Source organism: Centropristis striata, chromosome 22 (genome assembly GCF_030273125.1).
Source record: "Centropristis striata isolate RG_2023a ecotype Rhode Island chromosome 22, C.striata_1.0, whole genome shotgun sequence".
Classification (NCBI taxonomy): domain Eukaryota; kingdom Metazoa; phylum Chordata; class Actinopteri; order Perciformes; family Serranidae; genus Centropristis; species Centropristis striata.
The window spans coordinates 5,032,295-5,055,563 of NC_081538.1; the positions used below are offsets into that span (position 1 = coordinate 5,032,295).

A 23,269-nucleotide genomic window follows, 5' to 3' on the forward strand; every position below is an offset into this window, starting at 1 on the left:
AGTGATGAGAGATCTTTTTAGTCTATTTTTTCAGAATGAAACAGCACATTTGAGTATTTGCTAAACCAGGTTGATCTCATTGTTTAGAAACATTAAATTGGGCCCAAAAGCGCACCGGATTTCTTAAAAGGCTGCATTCATTCATAGACAGAAAGTGTTTGTGGACTGGAAGTGATTTTCTTCCAGATGTGTAAATAAGGATGAGTGGAATCAAACGTTGTTTGTCTGTTTAGAAAGACATGGGGAGAACATACTGTGCTTCCATGATAGTCTTTACACATGGCTTTCTGCTATTTTAGGTGGGCACCAATAACACGTGAAGAGCAGAGATAGTATCTGGAAATATTCAAATAACCAAATTAAAACAGTTCCCTGGTCCCTCATAGAGACCTTTGTAAACACAACCAGTGCTTTTAGACTCACACATCCTCTGAGCTGACACAGAGGCGACTTTCAGTTGATTTGTATATGACAGGAAGTGGCAGGAAGAAGTCCAAGGTTTGAAAACGGCTAAATATGTCCAAAACAATGTTTTGAAGAAGGCTGTTATCTGCTTGGCAAGCTGCAAAGACTGAATTCATCATTTAACAGACTAAATCTGTACTTAAAAGCTACTCTAAACTTAAACTGACTGAATTAGCACTGGGATCAGCTTTTATTTTGATGGTACCTGCAAAAATGGCTCTGCTTTGATCATCAGGAAACAATGCCACCTGAAATGTATCACTGATCTTATACAGATGAGGCATGAAAGCATTTTTACATTTTTAAGATACACCATCTCTACCACCTTCTTCCCTTGAACTATAAATACATTTCTCTCAGTATACTAGAGATAATGGTTTAGACTTAGGTTTAGTGCAAACATTGAGTGCAAAATTAAAATGAATGTTTTAATGATCAATTAATAAAATAGCCGACAATATAGAAGCATCGCTGGTCAAACCGAAGAGTTTCTTTTACATTTGAAGTGTTAAAAAAAGTTTGAATTTGACAGCCAAAGTTTTTGAAAAACCCTACTCTTAAAGAGGTATTTGACGATTACAAAACATATATCAGCATGTGCAACTGCCCCTGGGATGAGTTATCCATGTTTTTTCCAAGTCTTCATCTATAAGAAAAAAATTGGTAAAAATCACCTCTGATAGAGGAGTCACTTATGTGATCACAGCTTCCAAGAGAGGCCAGTGCTGATGTTTTCTAAGAAGGCCAATTTTATATTTTTACCATTCAGCATGAGGTTAAATCTGTTTCCAGGGATGGGTGACCACATCTTCTAAAAAAATAATTTAGCTTCAAAGGATCCCTGATGAGCTAAAGTGTCCATAAAACAGCAGGAAGTGTCATGCAGTGTGAGGAATGTCGTCATGGCTCAGCATTGTTTGCACACGTGCCTGCGTCAGTGTTTATTTCCTTAGATGTGGGTTTGAGTCGTGAGAAGTCCAGAAAGATGCCGTCGTGTTCCGGTTCAGAGTCCAAAGACTCCGGGATGTGATCCATCATGATCTCCAGACTGGACGAAGGACTGGGACCAGAGCTGGTGTCTGCAGCCAGCACTCTGGAGGATGCGGGGGAGTCTGACACCAGTGAGCCTGTGCAGTGCGTGTCCTCACCTGAGGACGGCTCGGGGAGGATGCAGGGGGAGGGATGCTGCGGCTGGAGACGGTGAGGTCCTGCCGGACTGTCGGCATCTCCAGGTTGCTGGTCCTGGCTGCCGGTCACAGTGTCTGTGCAGAGGACAGTAGACATTTAAGAGTTAAATTCATTAATTATGTCTGTGTTAACCCTTTATCGGGTGAAGAACTATATTTGGTAACTTCAGTGGATATCAAAATGGGGTCCCCATGTCTCTCTGTGAGGTCGTAGAACCATATGGATTTGTAGTATTTAGAGAAGAAAGTTGCAAATTTACTAGATTAAAGTGGCAAATCTACAAGAAAAAAAGTTGCAGATTTAAGAGATTTAAAGTGGCAAATCTGTGTGAAAAAAGTCGCAGATTTACAAGAAAAAAAGTGAAGAAAAAAAACAACTTTTTTTCTTGCAGATTCACCAAGCCTTTTCATTTCGGCTGATATTTAACTTTAACAGCTCTTCTGCGAACTAAGAAAAGCAAAGGAAGATGTGTAATGTTCCTGTTTGACATCCCAAAGCATGTTCATGCAATTTTTTACAACATGTGATTTCAATAAATCAGAGTTCTGTTCTGTGAAACCTGTCAAATGTATCGGAAGAACTGGATCAAATGTGGAAGGTCTACTGCTTGCAACTTTTCCCTCTAAAGACAAAAGCCAGATGTTAGTGGGTGTTAGAGGTTTTTTGGTTCGAAAGGAGAATGTAACATTAGTGCCTTGTAGGATAGTAACTGCTGATATTTATGATGTAAAGAAGCCAAGAACCATTGTGTGTCAGTTCACTCTATTGAATTCAATTCAGGCAAAATAATCCTGTGTTTGTGCAAGATGCAAAATGTTTTTATTGAAAAGCTTTAAAACCAAAACAAACTGTTTAAAAAGTAATCTCAAACAATGATCACTCCAGAAACAACAGCATTCTGCAATCCGGTGCCACTGTCAATCATTTGTTATATTTTGTTTTTACTAGTGTACCTGAAAGTGCAGTAGAGTCTGTGGAAACTGGAGAGCTGTTGGCGAGGCTGGGTGTGCTGGACCTGCTGGTGTTTTTTGTGGCAGTGGTTGTGGATTCAGCCAAAGAGCTGCTCTCTTCCACACAGGAAGTCATCTCAGAGACGGAGTGTCGTCTGATACCTGTGCCACCTCCTGTGGAGGAGTCTGTGTCATACTCCACCACGGGGGTCAGCATGGGAACGTTGTAGCTCTTAGAGCGGACCACTGGGTTCTTGGCGATGGGAGAGCTGCCTGGTTTGGAGGGCCAGGAGCGCTGCAGACGCTTTTCTGCAGAGAAAAAGAGAAGAAAAGAAAGACTGTTTTGGAATTTGGATTACAACACGTCATGGCACTTTAAAAGCACTTCCATTGCACATAATCAGTACACGCATATACACACACATACCTAGTAGGCAGGAGGAGCAGTGCAAATTGGAAGATCCATCTCTGGAATATAACCCATGAGTCCCGAGGTAGGGAGAGACCACCTTCTGGATGAGAGACTCCAGACGAAGGTAGTCGTCTGTTACGCCTTTAGATTCATGGACTCCCTGCATCAGGCAAACAAGCATACAAACACACACCAGTAATTGCTACTTGTTGGCAGGTTGTGACGGAAACTTTAAAAGCCATGAAAACATTTCCAGGAGCAACAGAAATAAAGTGTAATTTGCCTTTCTGTGATTTCATCAAACACTCTGCCAGTTACTGTGAGGAGAATCTAAGGTCTCTGAGTAGCTAGTAGCTAGTAGCTAGTTAGTAGCTACATTTCCCAACATAATGGGATGAAAATTAACAATAGGATGTTAAAAAGCTCAGTGTTGAGTGAATTTGGTCCCAATCTTTTACTTGTATAAACATCTAGTATGGAATTTTGACCGTTTGGTCTATAAAATGTTAGAAAATAATGAAAAATGTCCTATTCCAGCTTGTCTTTAAATGTCTTGTTTTGTCAGTCCAAAACCCAAAGATATTCAGTTTATTTTGATATAAAACAGAGAAGGCAGAAATCTCCATAGTTGAGAGGCTGCAAAAAGCATTTTCTATAATTTTTGCATAAAGAAATTACTTAATCAATGAATCAATTATTTTTCTGTCAATTGACAAACCAGTTAGTCATGTAATCATTGAGCCTCTCTTGCAGACATTTTGGATTTGCCAAAACTAATTTCACTTTTCATATACTCATTTGATCCACTGTTGAAACAAAACTATAGATTAGAGCAGCATTAAAGGTGTGTGAGCCAGTTTTTGGTCTCAGTTTTATGTCAACAGAACTCTATTACAAACTGAGAGCATGCGTAAGAAAAGCTGCATCTACTATCAAAGCAATCCCAACCAGTTTTCCTAGTGGGAATAAACCGGGCGTTCCTCCCCGTCAAGGGAAGCTTGCAACTTTGCACACATCCCGCTTCACTGTGCATCCACTCTGCATATGTGGAGCCTGTGTTGCCTGTTTATTTCAGATGCGTCTCCTTGTTTCATGAGGCTCAAGTGATTGTTTCTGCAGTGTTGCCAGGAAACACAGGCATTACAGCTTTCATCTCTGCAGCAAGGCTCAAACCCACTGCACACTTGATGTTTGTGTGTTTTTAGATAGATCAGTGGCAAACAAATTACCCTCATAATCAGTGGAAATCCATATGCTGTTTTTATTAACTCACAGTCAAGAAGAACTTTTTGAAAGGTTCAGAACTTTCAGAAATCAAAGTGGCCTTCACAACTTTGATAAATAAACTTGAGACAATTTTCACACTGAGGGGTGTGACACATGTGGACCCACTGACTTCACATACAAAGAGGAGATCAATTATGTTTCAGTAGTCTGCATCATTGAGCATAATGCATCATAACCACAGCACAGAAACAAAACCACATAAATAGACCAGACTTCGTCGAATTGGCGTCACAGAAAGACAGGGAAATTACTAACAGATGAAACAAGAAGTTGCAAAAACAGCAAACATCCACTGCTGAATTTTATCTCTTCAACTCAACCATATGTCTCAGCTGCCTTGCTTTCCTGTCTGCTTTAACCCATTGAAGCCTGGAAAGCAGATATGTCGTTTTGTAGTATTTGTATAAGCTCTCAAATACTTTTTGAATTTCATTTCTATCTGCTACAGAGGCTGAAAAATCTATTATTTAGTAGAAACGTTGACACTTCCAGATTTCCTGAAAAACTTCAGGTTTTAGGGGGTTATATTAAAATCGCCCTGAGGTTTTACAGGCATTTTAGGCGTTAATGGGTTAATATCTTGGACTCTACCTGTTGACTTCGCATTCACAAAAACAGACCAATTAAAATTACTCTGCAGTATTTATCATTAAACAACGTATGAAACAGGAAAATAAATGAACCCAGTGTTCTATTCTTGTTTTGTTTTTTTACTCTCCATACTTTCCTGTGTCTTGCTGTGTTGCCCTTTCGTGTGTCTGAGTCTGGCAGCAGCAGATTTGGGTCAATGAGTCACTGCAGTGATGTCCAAAGTAACACACACAGAAACAGACACAAAGTTCATACTCCCAGACACACTTGAGAACACATTTAATCCACTTGCATCCGCTCCCTGACCCAAATCTTACGTCCGACCAATAAATGACTAACTCTAAATTCAAAGCAATCTAATTTCTCTGAGGCCGGTTTATTTAAACTAAATTTGGATAATTGTGAATAATATTGTGAATATATAAAAGTTTACAACAAAAATTAGACCAAAAAAATCATTTTAGAAGCAAACCCCTGTTAATCATCTTGCAACCTGTCGTGGGAAGCCTATGAAGGTGTCCTTTAAATGCACATTATGTCATTTTCTGCTGCTAAGGGTCTCTCAATCAAAACAGAAATAAAGATTGGGTTTGTTGATGTTGTGAAGCAGCGTGGGATCATGGGAGTTGCTCTCTTCACCACCATTGCCGTCACTGCAGTCAGCTCCTCCTGGGATTAACTAACTCTAAGAGGTTAATTGTGTTTGGCTATGAGTCACTGCACTAATTGATAAATAACTACATCCAGTAAACTGATTCAGCAATATACAACGTTGTATATATATAGAAACTGTTATAACTTCAACTCTAAAGGTCAGGCTTTGGGTGATATCGGCCGCCTACAGTTGATCATTATAGTTTATTTTTAAATGTTTATGAACAGAAACAAATTATCCCCAGGGGACACATGAAAGTCTGTGTTCTCATCATTTAACAGAAGAACATTTCCCATAATCCTTTGGCTCTTTGCTTGAACAACTTATTCGGTATAATGAGGTGTGAAACAATCTAGTCACTGGCTGATTTCTTCTGTTATTGTGGAGATACGAGGATCTTTAAAGGACAGTGTAAACATGGATAATTCACACAGACAAAGAGTGACCCAAACAGACAGAGGCACAGACAGGGTGCAGAGGGTACCGAGTGGTCATGGGAAGACGACTGTGCTCTGTGTTCACACTGAGATTACTTCCTGTGAGATCCCTTTGCAAGAAAAAGCTCTCTGTACCCTCTGATCCTCCATCTGTTGTCACTTACCCTCTTCCCTCATCCTACATCAGTCATGGATGTTTGTTTGTGTGTGTGGAGATAGCGTGAGAGATTGTAAGACAAGGAGCATGAAAAAGAAACGAAAAGATAAAGAGAGTATGTGTGTGTGTGTGTTCGTGTGTACCTGCAGTATTAGCAGCATCTGTATGATAGAAGGAGGAACTCTGGCTCGTGGTCGAGACAGAGCCTCGTCCAGTTTCAGGTTGAGGGTGATGATGTTCCTGAAGTGGAGGAGAGCCAACTGACGCACTGATGGCTCCTTTCCCTGAGGACACAGACACACACACGGGTCAACACAATAGACTGGATAAAAGAAGTTGATGTAGCCTATGGGTCTATAAAGCAAAGCCAATGCCAGGGTGTCATAAACATGCATTCTTTCTAATGGCCAGCAGGGGGCGACTCTAGTCATTGCAAAAAGAAGTGATTGTATCGAAGTGAAAAAAAAGAGAAAATGGGAAAATGACCCTACATCTTACTTGATTTATAACCTCAGTAAATATCTTATGGTCTCAATCACTACATTGGATTCTTTATTTTGTAAATTATGGCTTCATTTAGAATAAAATAGACAATAAATAAGGGAATGTTATATGGAGGGGCTACCTTGTGATTGACATGTCGCTATGATGGAGACCTTTCAATCAGGATAAAGCCATAGCAAATAACCGTGCCCGTGAACTTGCTTTTTGTCTGAAAACTTTGAACCTTTCACTGTGTTTCCAGTGAATGAAAATTAACTGCAACATTTTGGTTGATTCAAATGTCTTGTTCAGTTTTATGTTGTTTGGTTGTACTAAAAGACAAGCTAAAAGAGTCAGCTGTTTATTTTTCATAGTAAGAACCTTTTGTTTTAAGCCTGCTTTTTGCCACCAAAAAGATGCATCCCAATTAATTGTAATAGGAAATAGAAGCATGTAAGTGTGTGTATGGCTCTGTCTGTGTGTGTGTGTGTGTGTGTGTGTGTGTGTGTGTGTGTCTACCTGTACAGGGTAGAAGATGGCCTGCAGCATGGACAGAACATCACAGAAGAAGAAGTCCCATGTGTCGGCCAGGGAGTCCAGCAACTTCTGACCTATAACACACAAGCAGAAGCAGAAAGTCAAAGAAGCTACAAGACATGCAGACAGCATGAGATAAGGTACACAATGATTTGGAAAATCTCAGCCTCATGTTATCTAAGAACGTCATGGGATTTGTTGGCACTGCAGAGATTGTTGGTGTTCTTAATCCCAATTTACTTCCGTCCATTAATAAAAATGTCGATGCTTTCTAGTTCTGAGAATGACCAGGTACTTTTGGAGCTTCATATTTTGCAACATGGTTCTGCAGGCATATTTATTAACACACACTCACACACACCAAAGACACACAAATTACTCTCAAATGAGCCAGAACAATTGGTGTGTGACTCACTGTATGCACCGCAGTGGTTTGTCTTATCTTTAGTTACTCACTGACTGGATGTTGTGTAATTGACGTAAAGCATCACTTCCTGCCTTGTTGCTGTGACCACAGCACTGAAAATCTGTTAAAGTCAAGCTTGCATATCTCTGTGTGTGTGTGTGTGTGTGTGTGTGTGTGTGTGTGTGTGTGTGTGTGTGTATGTATGTGTGTGTTATCATTTCAAAGGTGCTTCGAATAAAGGTCACACATTTACCACAACAGAGAGAATAAATTGATTTCAGTGTCTTGTTCTCACCCCTTCAATGACTCGATCTCACTCTGAGTGCGTGTGTGTGTGCGTGTGTGTGTGTTTGCATACAGTGTTTGACTGCTGCAGAAAAATGTTCTTCATGAAGAGTGATGGTGGGAAGATAAAGCCTTGCTCAAACAGTTCAAACTAATAGTTCAAAGGGTAACTTGGCATCTGATATGTCAATTATTATTTTTCCATGCTAGACTTGTGACATTTGAGACAAAAACACATTCAGAGAAAAAACTCATTGAGATAAAAATCTTTTAGTCATGGCTCAATGCATCTTCAGTTTCCCTGAAGTGACTCACTGATGGAATGTAAATGTTAAATAAAAAAAATAATTAACATTAAATTAAAATAAAATTCACCTGAAATGAACTGTTGACTTTATATTTATTTATATATTTATTAACTCATGTATTTTTAATATTTTTATTATTATTATTTATTTATTGACTTAAATTGGATTCCATTCACCTGCACTGTGAAACCAGGACAAACCAAACAAACTGAGGGTCTTAATAGTTTTTGTGTTTATATCATGTTGTAGATTTTTGCTTACCTTCATAAAAGCGGATCTTGTCTCTCAGTATCACCATGCCTTTAGTGAGCAGCTGGTTTTGAAGGTACTCAGTAAAGAAGGAGCCCAGCTCCGTCTTCAGCAGCTGTCTGCATAAAAACCCAACACATGTGCATGAGTGAATACAAACTGTACGTGGACAGACAGACACACACACACACACACACACACACACACCATCAGTATTACCTCCTAAACATGAACAACAACTAATTAGTTCTCATGCACTGGAAAGCTGCAGTGTTTAAACAGTAGCAGACTCAGGAAATGAGAAAGATGTTCAACGCTGAAAACAAAGAGCATTTCAGCAACAGGATTTTAGCCTGATAAGCTGTTAACACAGGTAAAGATTAGTGTGACAGTTCACTGGCCGTTATTACGGGAAGAGAAAATTTGAACTTTATCTAATCTTCATGCCTACTGTGTTTCTACAATGTAATATGAAGCTCTCATCCTGTTAATTTCATTACTTATGAATTATATGTTGCACCATGTACTTGTGTGTGTGCAGTGTAGTATTTAATGTACATGACTCACTTTAACAGCCCAGTTTTAACTACCTTCAGCCATACTGCAATTAAACACACAGCTCTGTAACCTCGACCTGTCATTTCCTTTTATACCTTGAAGGTGTTTCTGATTCAGTAGACAGCCAAGAACAGCAGGAGAAAACAGCCGAGAGTGATACAACAACAAAAACTGTTGCTGTGTTAATGTGTCGGTAAAGACTAAATTTAGCACGCTGAAGCTGCCATTGTGTGTGTTTCCAGGAGGAAATAAAGGTGGGAAAGTACAGAGTAAAACACTATAATTTAGTCAATTTTCTTCCTAAAATACAAAACTAGCTCCAATGTGCTCGTGTGAAAGTCACAGAGACAGACAAAGAGACAGACAGCTAACCTGACACCTTCATTCAGAGTGTAGAGTTCATTTTCCCCCAGATCCTTCCTCTGGAAAACTGATATCACTGCGTTGTGGATGCTGAGGAGAAAAAAAGAACACACACCGAAGCATTTAACATTTGGACAAACATTTGCAGAGATGAATGGGTAAACAAAGAAAATCCACTTTATCAACAATATGCATGATCACTTCTTAACTAGCTGCAGCATTAGGCAACATTTCATTTGCATTCCTTCAAACTGAGATATATTGTAGATTTGACTAAAAAATAAATAAATAAATACTAGTGCTACTGTAAATAACCTTGAGTGTGGTAAATTAAATTGTGTGGTAATGATAAAATGTAACTGTACACATTTGACAGGGATTAAAATGGAACAGATTGTTCCCGAAATACAGATTTCTCTGGGTTGGAACATTGTGGGAAACATTTGGGATAATATAATAATAATAATAATAATAATAATAATATATAATTTTGAACATTTTAATGCAGAAATGTTACATATTTTTTCTTAAAGCCATAAAATCCAAAGTGTTAACAAAATAAAAACGTTCAGAAAATGAAAAAGAAGTAACTTAAAAGGTCAGGAGGGGGCATGAACCCATTAAACAATGTCTGGCCTTGGAGACCTTCACCACCAACCCTCCAGCAGATAGAGAGCTCCTGCTGTCTTGTTTCAATTGAAGCTGAAAACACCATAAAAATAACCGAAGAAAAGAGAGACAGGACCAAAGAAGAAAAGGCTCCATGAGGTAGAATGAGATGAAAAGAGGAGTGAGGGATGGATGCAGATAAAGAGAGATAGATGATGGACCCTCAGGGAAGAGAGACAGAAAGTAAATGCCTATGTGCATGCATGCGTGTTTGTGTGTAATAAAATATTTGCATTCACAGCATGAATAATGGCATCAACAGAGCTTTCTGCTTCAGTTTCTTCAGCAAAAAAAACGACCATTTGTGTGTAAACATTAGAGCTGCAACGATAACTATTTTGACAATCAATCAAAGTAATTTCTCATAAACTGATTATCTTTTTTTTCTGACATTTCATAGACCAAATGGCTAATCGAGAAAGTCATTGTCAGATTAATTGATAATAGAGACAATCCTTAATTGAAGCCCTAGTAAACATGAAAGTGTGACAGCTTGTTTCGGGTTGTATGCATGCAAAACATATTCACATTTAGTAAAATATATACAGAAGTCCTATGGGGCAAGTGAAAAAATAATAATTTCTGGTGATCCATTTTCTAAGTCTGAGCTAAATTGTTTTTTATGACTTCAGAACAAGTGGAAAATAGCTTTCACAAAATAAATTCTTTCTGAGTTCCTCATTCCTTCATTTGTGAAACATGTAGGATAAAAAGTTTTGCTAGGTGAAAAAAGCGTTGGCCGGGATTTCTCTTTCCTCTCCTTTCATTTATGGAAATGGGTCAGGGTCCTTTTATAGGTGTGTGTTGTTGTAAAACATTTCAGCTACAAAAGGCTAAAGTGCACCACTACCCCATGTTGTAAACAGCACTAAAAGCATTGATGTTTTCCTCCACGTGAGTTTTAAATTCTCTATGCTCTCAAAACACAAGGTACATATATTGTAGGTAATGTAACATTACTTTAACATCTTTCTTTTGGCTAGAAATGCATAAAAGAAAGACAGCATAGATCACACACTAACCTGTTCCAGGTGGCGTTGGCCCCGGCCCTCCTCTGCTGGGTCCCTTTGTCCCTGTTGCACTCCTCTGGCAGTCCTCCAGTTGTTCCTCCTTTGTCTCCTCCTGAGGTTCTCCCCTGTGAGAGGTCGGTCAGACTGGAGGACGAGCCGCTGCCCAACCTCAGCTTGCTATGGAGACTCCTCGAAATCCAAAAGACACAAAGAGAGAAATGATTATAAGAAAAAACTGCAGTGTATTGTGATGCAGCCAAGTCCACTTTTCCACATCTGCTGGTGAAACCCAGTGAAAATACATAAAGCATTAAAGTAATCCAAAGACAATAATAGAAGTTTTGTTTAACCTTAAAAGATAAATGTTTTTGCTGGTAAAATGTACGTACAGTGGATTTTGTTTTAGAAACTTCCAAATCTATCAAAACTTTCTGTTGCAGGATGGGTTCTCTTCATGTTTTATGGTCTATGCTAATGTTTATACTGCATCGAACAGATAAAATAAATAACAGCACTTAGAGAAACTGAACATCAGCAGAAAATCCAAAGAGAAATGGTACAACTGTGAGTTACAACTGCTGTTAACAAAAAAAACAACAACACTTTAATTCTTCCTGATTTTAATGGCCGACAACATTTGCTGCCATTGATGGGTGATTACTTTTTATTAGCCATCTGTTAATGTTTACACAGGCTTATGCACTATACTGCTTTGGAAACATATAGTAGAGAGATAAGTGGGTGAAGGGCGAGCAATCAGGAGGAGAGTAAAGCTGAATGTAAAGGAGAAAAATTGAGAGAGAAATGGGAGAAAGGGGAAAAAAGTGAGACTGAGAAGAACAGTAAAAGAGAGAGTGATGTGAGAAATATAGATGTGATGAAGAAGAGAAGAGAGGAGCATGCAGTAAAGGGAGGTAAAGGCAGAGAATGAGATGTACTGAATATGCAGAGGTTGGTCCATGACAAAGAAACAAACATCAACAGCGAGTTCAGCTTCAGCAGTAAAAGCCAATGTGGTGGATAAACTCAAAACAGCTGAATCTAGACAGACTTGATCAGATGCACATTTTCACCTGTCCTCACTTCTTCAATTGTTGGGTTTTTGGTTTAGTTTTGGTAAGTAGGGGGTAGGGACTCGTGATGAATAAACCCATTGTTCCTTACGTACATTTTTGTCATTATTTTTTTATTTTCTTAGACGGTGTGTATCGAAAAAACACAGACACTCAGTTCCCTGTTTCAACTGACAAATAATAATGAATTATATATATATATATATATATATATATATATATATATTATTTTCTTTTTTTTTAAGTCTTTAACACTACAAATTAAAAAAATGCATCAAAATCAGTGTGTTATATCCCATACTGTTAAAAATAAATAAATAAAAAACCTCTGAGCATTTACTACACAGAAAATATATATTTTTTTGCTTTTCTCATAACAAGAGTGTCATCATGTACCATCAGGCATTTAAGGGTAAACATTTTGAAAATTAATGAATATCTAATATGATGAATATGTTGGTTAAAAGATTTAACTCTGATATAGTAAAATATAGTAGTAAAATAATAGCAGCATATGTTTTATGGTTTTTTTTTCATGTGTACATTTTTGTCTTCTAAGGTAACAAAGGGTTTTGTTTTGGGGTTTTTTTAAAAAGGGATGTGCAACAGGCAAAGTAATATCAGTGTCAATGAAGGCCCGAAAAGTACGGAAGAAGAGGAACAAAAAAGAGGTTTGAAAGCTGAAACTCAGGAGGCAGTAAATTAAACTGATGCAAAACTGCCAAATACATCAGATGCAGTTCTTCATATTACTGCTGCTTGTCTCTATTACCCAAAGGATGAAAGTTGTTTACAATCATTCATTCATTCAAACAAAGAAATAAAACAGCAATTTTTGTAAGAGTGGAACACATCCAACACACACACATCCAACACACACACACACACACACACACACACACACACACGTACTTACTCCAGTAACTGAAAAGGTACCACATATCCCCACTCCATGTCACACTGAACAGAACCAGAGCTGAATGAAAGAAAGTATATGAAGAGAGTGGAGGAGAAAAAGTGTCTCTGTCCTCATGAGTCTCTATCTCGCTCTTTCACACGCCCTTTTTTACCAAGTTTCTCTTGTTTCATTCCTGTCCCTTTCACTTCTCCCTTCTACTTCTCCTACCTGAACTTTTTACTCTCTGCCCTCTTCTCTCTTTCTCCCTTTGCCAGTCTGTGCCAGTCGGCAACCATGTGACCCTGTGAGCTTTTGTGACAGGGGAACAAAGGAACCCTTTGAGGTCCAAGAGCTGCCAAGAGGGAGGAAGGATTTAAAGGTGACACACATTTCACTTCCTCCTGTTTTTCTGCCTGTGTGGGGCCCAGGACAGATAGAAGTTGTATTCAAGCTCCTATTATCACATGTTGATGTCATGTCTTAATTTTATCTAGTTTTCTACATAGTTTTCAATACATTTGTAATGGTCCATGTCAATTGAACACTGTTTGGGAATTAAACTGAACTGAATTTCAATGAATTTGGACACAAAAAGCTGGAGAAAGAGACAAAAAATGGGACAAAAGGAAAGAAGTGGAAAAGAAAAAACAAGAGGACGGAGAATCAGAAGCATGTAAAAGAATATGGCAGGGAAGAGGAGAGAAGGTGTGTGTGTGTGTGTGTGTGTGTGTGTGTGAGTGTGTTTTTAGGTCCGTCTGTCAACTTGGATCTTAGTTGTAACTCCACATAAATAGGTCAGTGTGAGAAACAGGAGCTCTGGGCTCAGATACACGCACAAAGACACACAGACACAGACACACACACAGACACACACACACACACACACACACACACAGATGCACTGCTTGCGTCAAAGTGAGGATCAACTTCCAAATTCTCTCAGAAAAGGTGCAGTGTACCTGAATCTACAAACACTTCTGTCAAAATGTTCTCCTGAAGAATGGATGATGCCAAGCTTAAAACAGAAGCAGAAGACTCAGAGTAAACACTGAGTTGAAAAAATGTCTAAAGCAGATCCCACTGCATACTGAACAACATATATATATGTGTGTGTGTGTGTGTGTGTGTGTATGTATAGGTTAAATTAAAGAGCGCTGGTCTAACCCGGAAGTTGGATAGGTTTTGTTTTTGGCTTTTAAACAACAGGAAGAGTTGTGAGAGAAAACGCTGCGGTCTAATTACTAAACAAAGGAGGATCAGGGGATGTTTGCATGAATGAAAGAATGAATGAGGTAATTCAGGAATGTGTGTGAGTGTTTGTGTGTGCGTGTGTGTGTGTGTGTATGTGTGTGTGTGTGTGTGTGTGTGTGTGTATGTGAGTGTTTGTGTGTGTGTGTGTGTGTGTCACTTTCATCTACCTTTGTGTGTCTCAAAGGACGGGGACAAAGCGAGAAAAAGGAAAAGAAAAAGTATTGGAGCGGCAGTGAAACTCTCTGAATGAGACCTGCTGGATGGTTTGTGTGAGAGTGTGTGTGTGTATGTTAGTGTGTGTGTGTGTGTGTGTTCTTACCTCCTTAACGAGCCCTCTCGCTCCATGTTAGCCTTGACAGACAGCTGTGACCTAGCCACCGCTCTGCAACCTTCACCGACAAGTAGGCATCTGAAAAAGGAAATAAGTTGAACTAGAAGGGCAATCAGAGAGCGCAGACCTCCAATAAGAGCATGGCTGTCTCACGAAACTAAAGTGGAAACTAATTTGTGTATCCGCCCTGTGATCTGGATCAGTTTCAAAACTTAATAGGTTCTTTCTCGGTCCGTGCTACACCCTTTCACCAAGTTTCATCGAAATCGGGCCAGTAGTTTTTCAGTAATCCTGCTGATAAACAGTCAAACAAACTGACAGAAAACATAAACTCCTAGGCAGAGGTAGTCACTGGGAGAGAAAATCATCTAACTTCAAACAAAATCACCTGACGTGACAAACTTAATGGGCTTTTGTTGAGTTGATTTTCTAGTTTGAAAGCTAAGTGAGTTGGCCTTCTTCCTAGGAGATGTTTTGACATGTCACAGTAGAAAACATACAGGTGTCAACATTAAAAATTAATAATGGCTCAATTCGATTTAGCTGCTTCAGTATCAGGCTCACTGTCTTACTGTCATGACTAACAAATAGATCAGAGACATCATTAATGTCATAAGTAACACCTGTTCTTTATTCTAATATGACAAGTCAACGCTGCTTATTTATAAGTTTAAAAATCTCAATCAGTTAGTCTTGAGAAACATGGAGGAAAATCTTGATTATTTCAAACTGGAAGAGCTTTTGCATGAAATATACATTTAAGAGTAAAAGTTGACTCCAATTTTTTTAATTATGTTTGTATTATTATATATATTATATTATTATATTTGTATGCCCTGATTTCTTGGATTCTTATTTTTACTGTTCTCTTAGATAAGAGAACATTTTACGAGTGGTTGAAAGTGCTCTTAAGGTAAAACGTTTTGTTTTCCCAGTGCGGACATATTTTTGTTTAATGCAAAGAAATGCAAGTTATATTATATTTACATATTAGATGGTTATATGTTTTATAACATGTGCTGTTTGTGTATATTTAGACTTGGATATACAGACTTGCACCGTAAATAATATACATTAAAAAAAGAGAAGCTGCAATGTGCTCTATAAATTCATTCATTCATTCATTACCGTTTAACAAAATACTACAGTACAAAGTCAGACAGACAGACAGACAGACAGACAGACAGACAGGTGTGTCTCTGTCTAGCTAACAAGGTCCAGTATTCTAATCAAATTACAGTAAAGTGGTTGAGACAGTCATTTGAGCCTACCACGAACTCAGATGCCCCTACTCGCTCGCTCTCACACACACACACACACACACTCACACACACACACACACACACACAGATAGAATGACACATTTATCAGGCAGTCCAGGGCCACACAGGGTAACACTGAGGCTTCCTCCTGACCTATATCACTGTGGTAACCAAAACAACACTGTTTTCCTTCATTTTCTTTGCTCTGCAGCCTGATAATGGCATAGATAAAAATCTGCAAACATTAAAGTGTCACTGAACCACTATACAGTTGGACTCTTTGTTGCAAAGCATGCATGCAAGCAAAGTTGCACCACTCAAAGCTTTGCACTGTTAAAACGGTTTTATTTTCATATAAAACTACTGTAGGTGGGGTTAAGTACTCTATAAGGGCCCTGGTGAAGTTAAGATCACGATCAGGGCAATCACAGGTTGTTTAAATGAGAACTGTGTTTGTCTGCTTGGCTCCTAGGTTAATGACTCTCCAGTGGTTTAGGCTTTACTTCCTGGCTATATTTGTTGCTATGCAATATAAACCATGACCTGCTGTTGCCTGGCTGCTACTGTTATATGCATTACCTCTTCTACTCTATCCTACATATTTATTTCATTTTCATTATCTAGTTTTACATGCAACTTCTCTGTAAAGCCCATTGGAAGAGTAAAGTGCTCTTGACATAAATGCATGTGACCTTACAGCATGACACAGATTGTAAGCAGATAGTTCAGATTTTTTTTAAGTGGGGTTGTATGAGGTGCTTATTCATAGTCAGTGCAGTTACCTGCAGTTGATGGCAGTCTGCACGTCCCCAGTTTAGAAAAGCAGGAATGAGTACTGGCATGAAAGCTACAGTTAGTAATGTACTGCTGTGGCAACAGGGGCAACAGCAAAACATATTTTTTGCCACCCCAAAAAAATAAGATCAATATCATTTAAGCACAAACTATATTAAGAATATTTTTTATGAGTCTGGCAAATCCGAATGAACCCTTAAAAACACCAAAGTCAAAAAATAATACAAGCTAACTAACCGATAGAGGCAGTGGTAGATCAGAACACCCATGTTCTGCAAGATTAAATTATTGTTTTTGTTAAAGGAGTCTGGTGGATTTGAAGAGAGCACAGTTGGAATGCAACTAAGTACATTAACTCAAGTTCTGTACTTAAGTACACTGTAAAACCCAACTTATTGTTTCAACTTAAATATTTAAGTGTCAATGCTGCGAAATGATTTTATGTCAAGACAACAAGGGAAAAGAAGTTACCTCAAATGATTCTTGCTATTTGACTCAATATTTTAGGTTAAAGTGACTTTTTGCACAAATCTTGTTGTATTGAAAAGGAAAATTTTGTTATAATAACAAACAAGCAACATTGGGTTTTATAGTGTACAACTTTGAGGTACTTGTAGTTTACTTTGAGTATTTCCATTTTATGTAACTTTATACTTCTTGCCCCACTACATTAAGCTGCCAGCATTAGTTACTTTTCAGGTTGAGATTTATCATAAAATATCAAGATACATTTAAAGTGATTATTCATTTTTCAAATCAAACCTCATAAATAGTTAAAATGAGCTCTACTTTGAGAAATTTAAAATGTTGCTTACATAAATGAATCAATAATAATAATCTAATATATTAAGAATACATATAAAATCTGAGTGGGGCCATACTTCATTCCAAATACTTTTACTTTTAGATACTTTAAGTACATTTTGATGCTGATACTTTTGTACTTTTACTTGAGTAAGTTTTAAAATGCAGGACTTTTATTTGTAGTGGAGTAATTTCACAGTGTGGTATTAGTCTTCTAGCTTGGGTTTCCTTTTAGAAAGGGCTGTCTGATGGCAAGGTAAAGCAATGAAAAACTGTAAATAAATCTTACATTTATTGATTTTTTTTAGATGTGCCTTAATTATGGGACTACAATACATTTTGCTGGTATTCCCATCCACATTAGTACATTGCTCAGCTTCTGTATCGGTACTCCTGCTTCTACAAACAGTGCGGCAGTGCTGACTGCCATCTCCTGCAGGTAATACACTGACTATGGATATGTCCTCATACAAATCCATTTCCACTTTTAAGAATAATGTGTTCTTTGTTCATGGTAAAACAGAAAAAGGGAATAATATTATGACCACAGATTGATGTCATCATGGCTCTGGTCAATCACACTGGGCTCCATAGAAAGAAATGTCTTGAGTCTGAATAACACACATACACATACATGGTTTTTCCCATGGTTTTTCCTCTCATGCAGCCTCTGGCCAGATTTTCATGAGCAATGAAACCAGTGAGCTCCCACTCATTTACAATCCTGACTTCTATGACTGTAAAGCCTCCTCCTCCTCCTCCTCCTCCTCCTCCTCCACCCGCCACTCGCTCAGCAGCAGACAGTTTACATTGTAAGTAGATATCAGGGACTCCATTGCTGAAAATTAACACCCATAATCTGCTTCAACACACACACACACACACACACACATACATACATAGCATTCTGCAGATTGGCAGCGCAACAGGGAAATTACTACCCTGCACCAGACAAGTGCTAAAGTAAGTGTTGTATGTGTCTTGCAGCAGGTTTGTCTCCTCTACCAGCCTCTGGCACACAACTAAACCACAAGTTGGAGGTCCTGCTGTACAAATCATTGCTGTCTGTTTTTATGAGCTACCCTGCCCATAAAAAAGTCTTCAAGTCTGCTGCTTATCTACCTGTGGAGTGCAATATAACACTTTCATATTATGCAATGCACTGAAATCCTTGAGTATGGTGCATTACATTAGATTTAGTAGGAGTGAAAACTCCCTTAAAAAATATTTATAATCCTATATGGACTAAAAATAGAAGTATTAGCTTACTTTAAGGCAATAATATGCTACTATTTTATACAGCTTAAAGTTTTGCCAGGTTTTCTTCTGTCGAACTGACGAGAGGATAGTTGCTTTTCTTAAGTTTGGAGTGGGTTTTTAAAGCAGTATACTCACTTTTCAGAAGTCTTCCTCGCACCCTTTAATAGCAAGTGTTCTCTGTGTTTATATTCCGCAAAAAACAGCCAAAAATAACTCCTGTAATTGTGTAAAGGCTGGATGTCTCAGCGGTGGTAAAAAGCCAACCGTCGCAGCTCGTTGGCGTTGATAACAGCGCGTGAGGGCTGCGCACGTTCACCTGAGAAGATCCGATAGTCTGCGTGGACCTGGACCCGCGAGCTGTCAGGAGTGTCCGCGCGCGACAGAGAGAGAGAGGGAGGAAATAAGTGAGGGAGAGAGAGAGAGAGAGAGAGAGAGAGAGAGAGTCATATGAAGCGACAGTCTCAGAGAGTGATAGTGTGTGTGGGTGTGTGTGCGTGCGTACATGAGGTTTTGTGTGTGCAGGGGTCGATGGGTGAGAGATGTAGCCTATGGAAAGTGTTGGTGGTTTAGTATTTGTGTTTGTGTGTGTGTGTGTGTGTGTGTGTGTGTGTGTGTGTGTGTGTGTGAAGTGTCAGTGTGAGAGTATGTGATAATGCACACAGCAGTCGAAAACAGATTAATGAGGAAGGAATCAAGAAATCCTTCTTCTTTGTAGTTCTTTCATTCATGTGTTACTCCGTATTGTAATTCTTCTACTATACCATATGGCAATGTTGGAAGGACATTTACTTAAAGGGACAGTTCACCCCAAATAAAAAAAAACACACATTTTCATTTAACTGCATTACTATTATCAATCTAGATTGTTTTGGTGTGATTTCCAGTCGTCAAGATTGATTTTTGAGAGTCGTTTACAGTATCACAAAACATACTATTGCGATACTAACATACTGGCTAAAATGTTATTGTACTGATATGTATATGAATGAAGAAAAAGCACACAGTATCATGAACCATAGCCCTTCACCATGGCTAAAAAGTAAGAAAGAGTCTCTTCCTTAGTGCAAACTGCAGCCTGAATGTGACTTTCTGGTGCAGTTTAGAGGCAGCTTTGTCAGCAAGTTTGGAAACATTGGGAGTCTTTGTTGTCAGCAGATTGGACTCCCATCATGTTTAATTCATAGTGAAATAATTCATAGCCATACCAATACAACAGCAGCCCACTCCAACACTGGACATCACACTGAGTGCTTTTAGTGCCTGCAGGGTGAAGCCACTCAGCGGCCGCACACGTCGTCTTCTTCTGTGTGTGTTTTCACTTCAGAGCAGAGTTAGATTTTCAAGTGATCAGCTTTACACCGCGCACACTGTCCAATGTACAGATTACTACATTAACCACAGAGCTCACTCATATCAGACAAGCTGCACTCAGTCTGCAGACTGCATGTGCAATTACTGATTGTGCACCACACGCACACGCACACACACACACACAGCAATGTCACTCTCCCCTTAATAAGGAACAGGTTTATAGTAGCAAAGTCTAAGGCCAGATTGTATCTTAAAAGTTCAAACACACACATACACAAACACACACACACACACACACACACACACACACACACAACTTTGGCACAAACAGATATGATACACAATCACATATAATGCTAGCACATGGCTCCCCACATATCGTTTAGTTTCTCAACTATAACTGATAGAGTCAGTGTTACCCTGTGTGGCCCCTGCACTCTGTGTGTGTGTGTGTGTGTGTGTGTGAGAGTGTGTGTGTGTGTGTGTGGAACCTGGTCTCACAGGAATCCGTGAAATAGCCACGGATTCACCACGGATTCGCTTAACTCAAAATGGATTCACTCAAATTTCCGTGAAACTGACACGGATTTCGCTACAATGCAAGTTAATGACAGTCATATCCCGTGGCTATTCCATGGACATTTGTTCCTATTGGTTTGTTCCAAGTCACGTGACTTTCAAGGTTCTGGCGGTCAGAACAAAAAACATGACGGGCAGTTCTCTCATTTTTAGTGAAAAAATCAATATTTTGACTTAGTTTCTGCATAAAAATGGATTTTGATCACATTACTAGCGAGAAATAGATGTTTTATTTTCTAAATATTCACTCAGTGAATGTACATAATCACTTTGTATGTTGGAATGGCCACGGGATATGACTGTCATTAACTTGCATTGTAGCAAAATCTGTGTCAGTTTCACGGAAATTTGAGTGACTCCGTGGCTATTCCACGGTTTCCTGTGAGACCATGTTGGTGTGTGTGTGTGTGTGTGTGTGTGTGTGATCAGCAACATGCGTCCCACCACAAACCAGTCAGTAAATGAGTCATGTGAGTTTTTTCTTGCAGTTAGCAAGTGTTAGTTTTGTAACATTCTCTCATGCTTGTGGCTTGAATATAAACCTGGTTATAACTAGTGTGTGCATGTGTGTAGTCATTGCGTGTGTGTGTGTGTGTGGGTGTGTTTGGGTAATGTGTATCTGTGCAAGTGACTGATATCAGGAAATACAGGACAGACCTGCATTCCCACTGTACCTAAATAGTCAATCACCTTTTCCACATTATTATTACATGTATCACCAAATTTTTATGCAAATGATGAGCCTATTTTTGCTCTTTGGATACAGTATATTTTCACTATACTTTGATGGCAAGAGCACAGGGTTAAAGGTTATCCCAAAATGTGAAAAAGATCCATTCTGATGCTCCTCTATTTCTGCAGTATAACAGCAGCAACACTGCTTTTCTGTGTCTTTATAGCTGCCAGTTTGCACTTTTACAGCACACTTTGAAGTTGATTTTAATGAGGAAGCTGTAGGTTCAAAACCACAAAGCCCGCTGTGAGAGTGCACATGATAATAAAATGAGCTGCATGCCGTTTATTTCTGTAAGACAAAAGCTTTTCCAGTGTCATATCATTATATAATCAAATGTGGGTGTTTGAGGTCATTTAAATTCAAAATCGTGTGTGGTTCCTTATAAGTGTGAAACCTGTAAGCTTATATCAGGATGAGTTGCTCTCAGTCTCCCTGGCTTTGCTTTTCATTTCCTCTGTGAAACACTGAACACCTCTCACTCTCTGAGAACTTTAGTTTCAGGTGATTTCACATGGTGAGGGCTTCCCCTTGTTACTAATGTCAGGTTTCAAAAACGAGAAAACTACAATTTCTGTAGTTTTACAAGTAAAATTCCACTTTCCACTTTCATAACATTATACACTTTTTGTTTGGACCAACTAACAATTTGGGATTTCCCAAGAGATGAGTAAGCTATAAGAAGGCTGATTAACAAACAAATGTCACAAATGGTGAAGAGATTTCACTGATTCATTTTCAGGAAGTGGAAAGCACTATTTTCTTTCATCACAGGTACAGTACAGGCCAAAAGTTTGTACACACCTTCTCATTCAATGCGTTTTCCTTTATTTTCATGACTATTGACATTGTAAATTCATCAAAACTATTAATGAACACATGTGGAATTATGTGCTTAACAAAAAAGTGTGAAATAACTGAAAACATGTCTTATATTCTAGTAAGCAAAGGGTGGTTACTTTGAGGAATCTAAAATACAAGACATGTTTTCAGTTATTTCACACTTTTTTGTTAAGTACATAATTCCATATGTGTTCATTCATAGTTTTGATGCCTTCAGTGAGAATCTACAATGTAAATAGTCATGAAAATAAAGAAAAACGCATTGAATGAGAAGGTGTGTCCAAACTTTTGGCCTGTACTGTACACCTAAACTTACTTCTCCACATCAAATCAAATTTATAATGAAGATATTCAGGAATCTGAAGCTCTGACTTACAGTCTGTTCCTGGTGACCTTCTGGCTACGGGACGGATGCCCTGTATAGAGATACACAGTGTTTGTTTGTGTTCAGCTACACTCCATCTCCTCCAGTCTATTTAAACACACACAAACTCACATTAGGCTGACACACACGCACACACACACAGAGGAAACACAAACATGCTCTGTCAGGACCACATGTGGACAGGAAAAAGCACTTAGGTGCCCTTTTTACCAAAAATGTCCAGAAATACACACACAGAGTCTATCTGCAGACAAACTGGTGCACCATTTAAAACTCGGTGCCATGTTAATCTGGGCTGTGTAAACAGACGAGGGGAGAAAAGCTGCTCTCAGGCCAAAGGAAACAACAGGAACATGTAATGACTCCACTCAGGAGCCCACATGGCCCAGCGCAGACCTGCAGCCTCTGCTTACACAGCTACACGATTACACTAAACACGGCAAGGTTGCAACATCATCGCTACTGCATAGGGGAAAGATGGGCTCTTCCTTCAAATTAATGGCGCTGCAGACATTCAGATCATCATTTTTTCCTCTTCCATGTTTCATGTTGAAACACAGAGAGGGCTGGGTCTTGTGTGTCAATGTCAGAGCCAAATTAAAATGACCTCACAGCATTTTCATCAAATATTTTCACAATAAAATGCACTTAATCTTAAGATAAAGAGCATTTTACGCCTTTATGTGTTCAATTTACATCTCTGATAGTAACAATAATGATAATAATAATAATAA

The 23,269-nt window shown here is 38.7% G+C and overlaps 1 protein-coding gene across 4 annotated transcripts; it reads right to left on the minus strand.

Annotated features, from left to right (window-relative positions):
• Positions 1-655: 655 nt before the first annotated feature.
• Positions 656-22,544, minus strand: LOC131961066 (proline-rich protein 5-like). Of its 4 annotated transcripts, none has more exons than XM_059326345.1 (10): positions 22,527-22,544; positions 14,552-14,641; positions 11,023-11,199; positions 9,341-9,421; positions 8,423-8,529; positions 7,145-7,236; positions 6,286-6,426; positions 3,031-3,175; positions 2,607-2,912; positions 656-1,727 (listed from the first exon to the last, which is right to left on the minus strand). In XM_059326345.1, exons 2-10 carry the CDS (start codon positions 14,575-14,577, stop codon positions 1,366-1,368), a joined length of 1,437 nt encoding a protein of 478 aa, XP_059182328.1. In that variant the 5' UTR covers positions 14,578-14,641; positions 22,527-22,544; the 3' UTR covers positions 656-1,365. The 4 variants fall into 4 exon arrangements, with proteins under 4 accessions (XP_059182328.1, XP_059182329.1, XP_059182327.1 ...); XM_059326346.1 differs by lacking the exon at positions 22,527-22,544 and adding an exon at positions 18,820-19,039 and having other exon boundaries at positions 11,023-11,196; XM_059326344.1 differs by lacking the exon at positions 22,527-22,544 and adding an exon at positions 18,820-19,039.
• Between the last annotated feature and the right edge of the window lie 725 nt (positions 22,545-23,269).

Bases quoted from the DNA above. Each gene is read 5' to 3' on its own strand.
- LOC131961066 (XM_059326343.1), bottom strand. From the start codon at position 13,037: ATGGAGTGGGGATATGTGGTACCTTTTCAGTTACTGGA. The intron at 7,237-8,422 runs GTAAGCAAAAAT...TGTGTGTTATAG, and splicing joins CAAGATCCGCTTTTATGAAG to GTCAGAAGTTGCTGGACTCC. The intron at 1,728-2,606 runs GTACACTAGTAA...TCCTCTGCACAG, and splicing joins AGACTCTACTGCACTTTCAG to ACACTGTGACCGGCAGCCAG.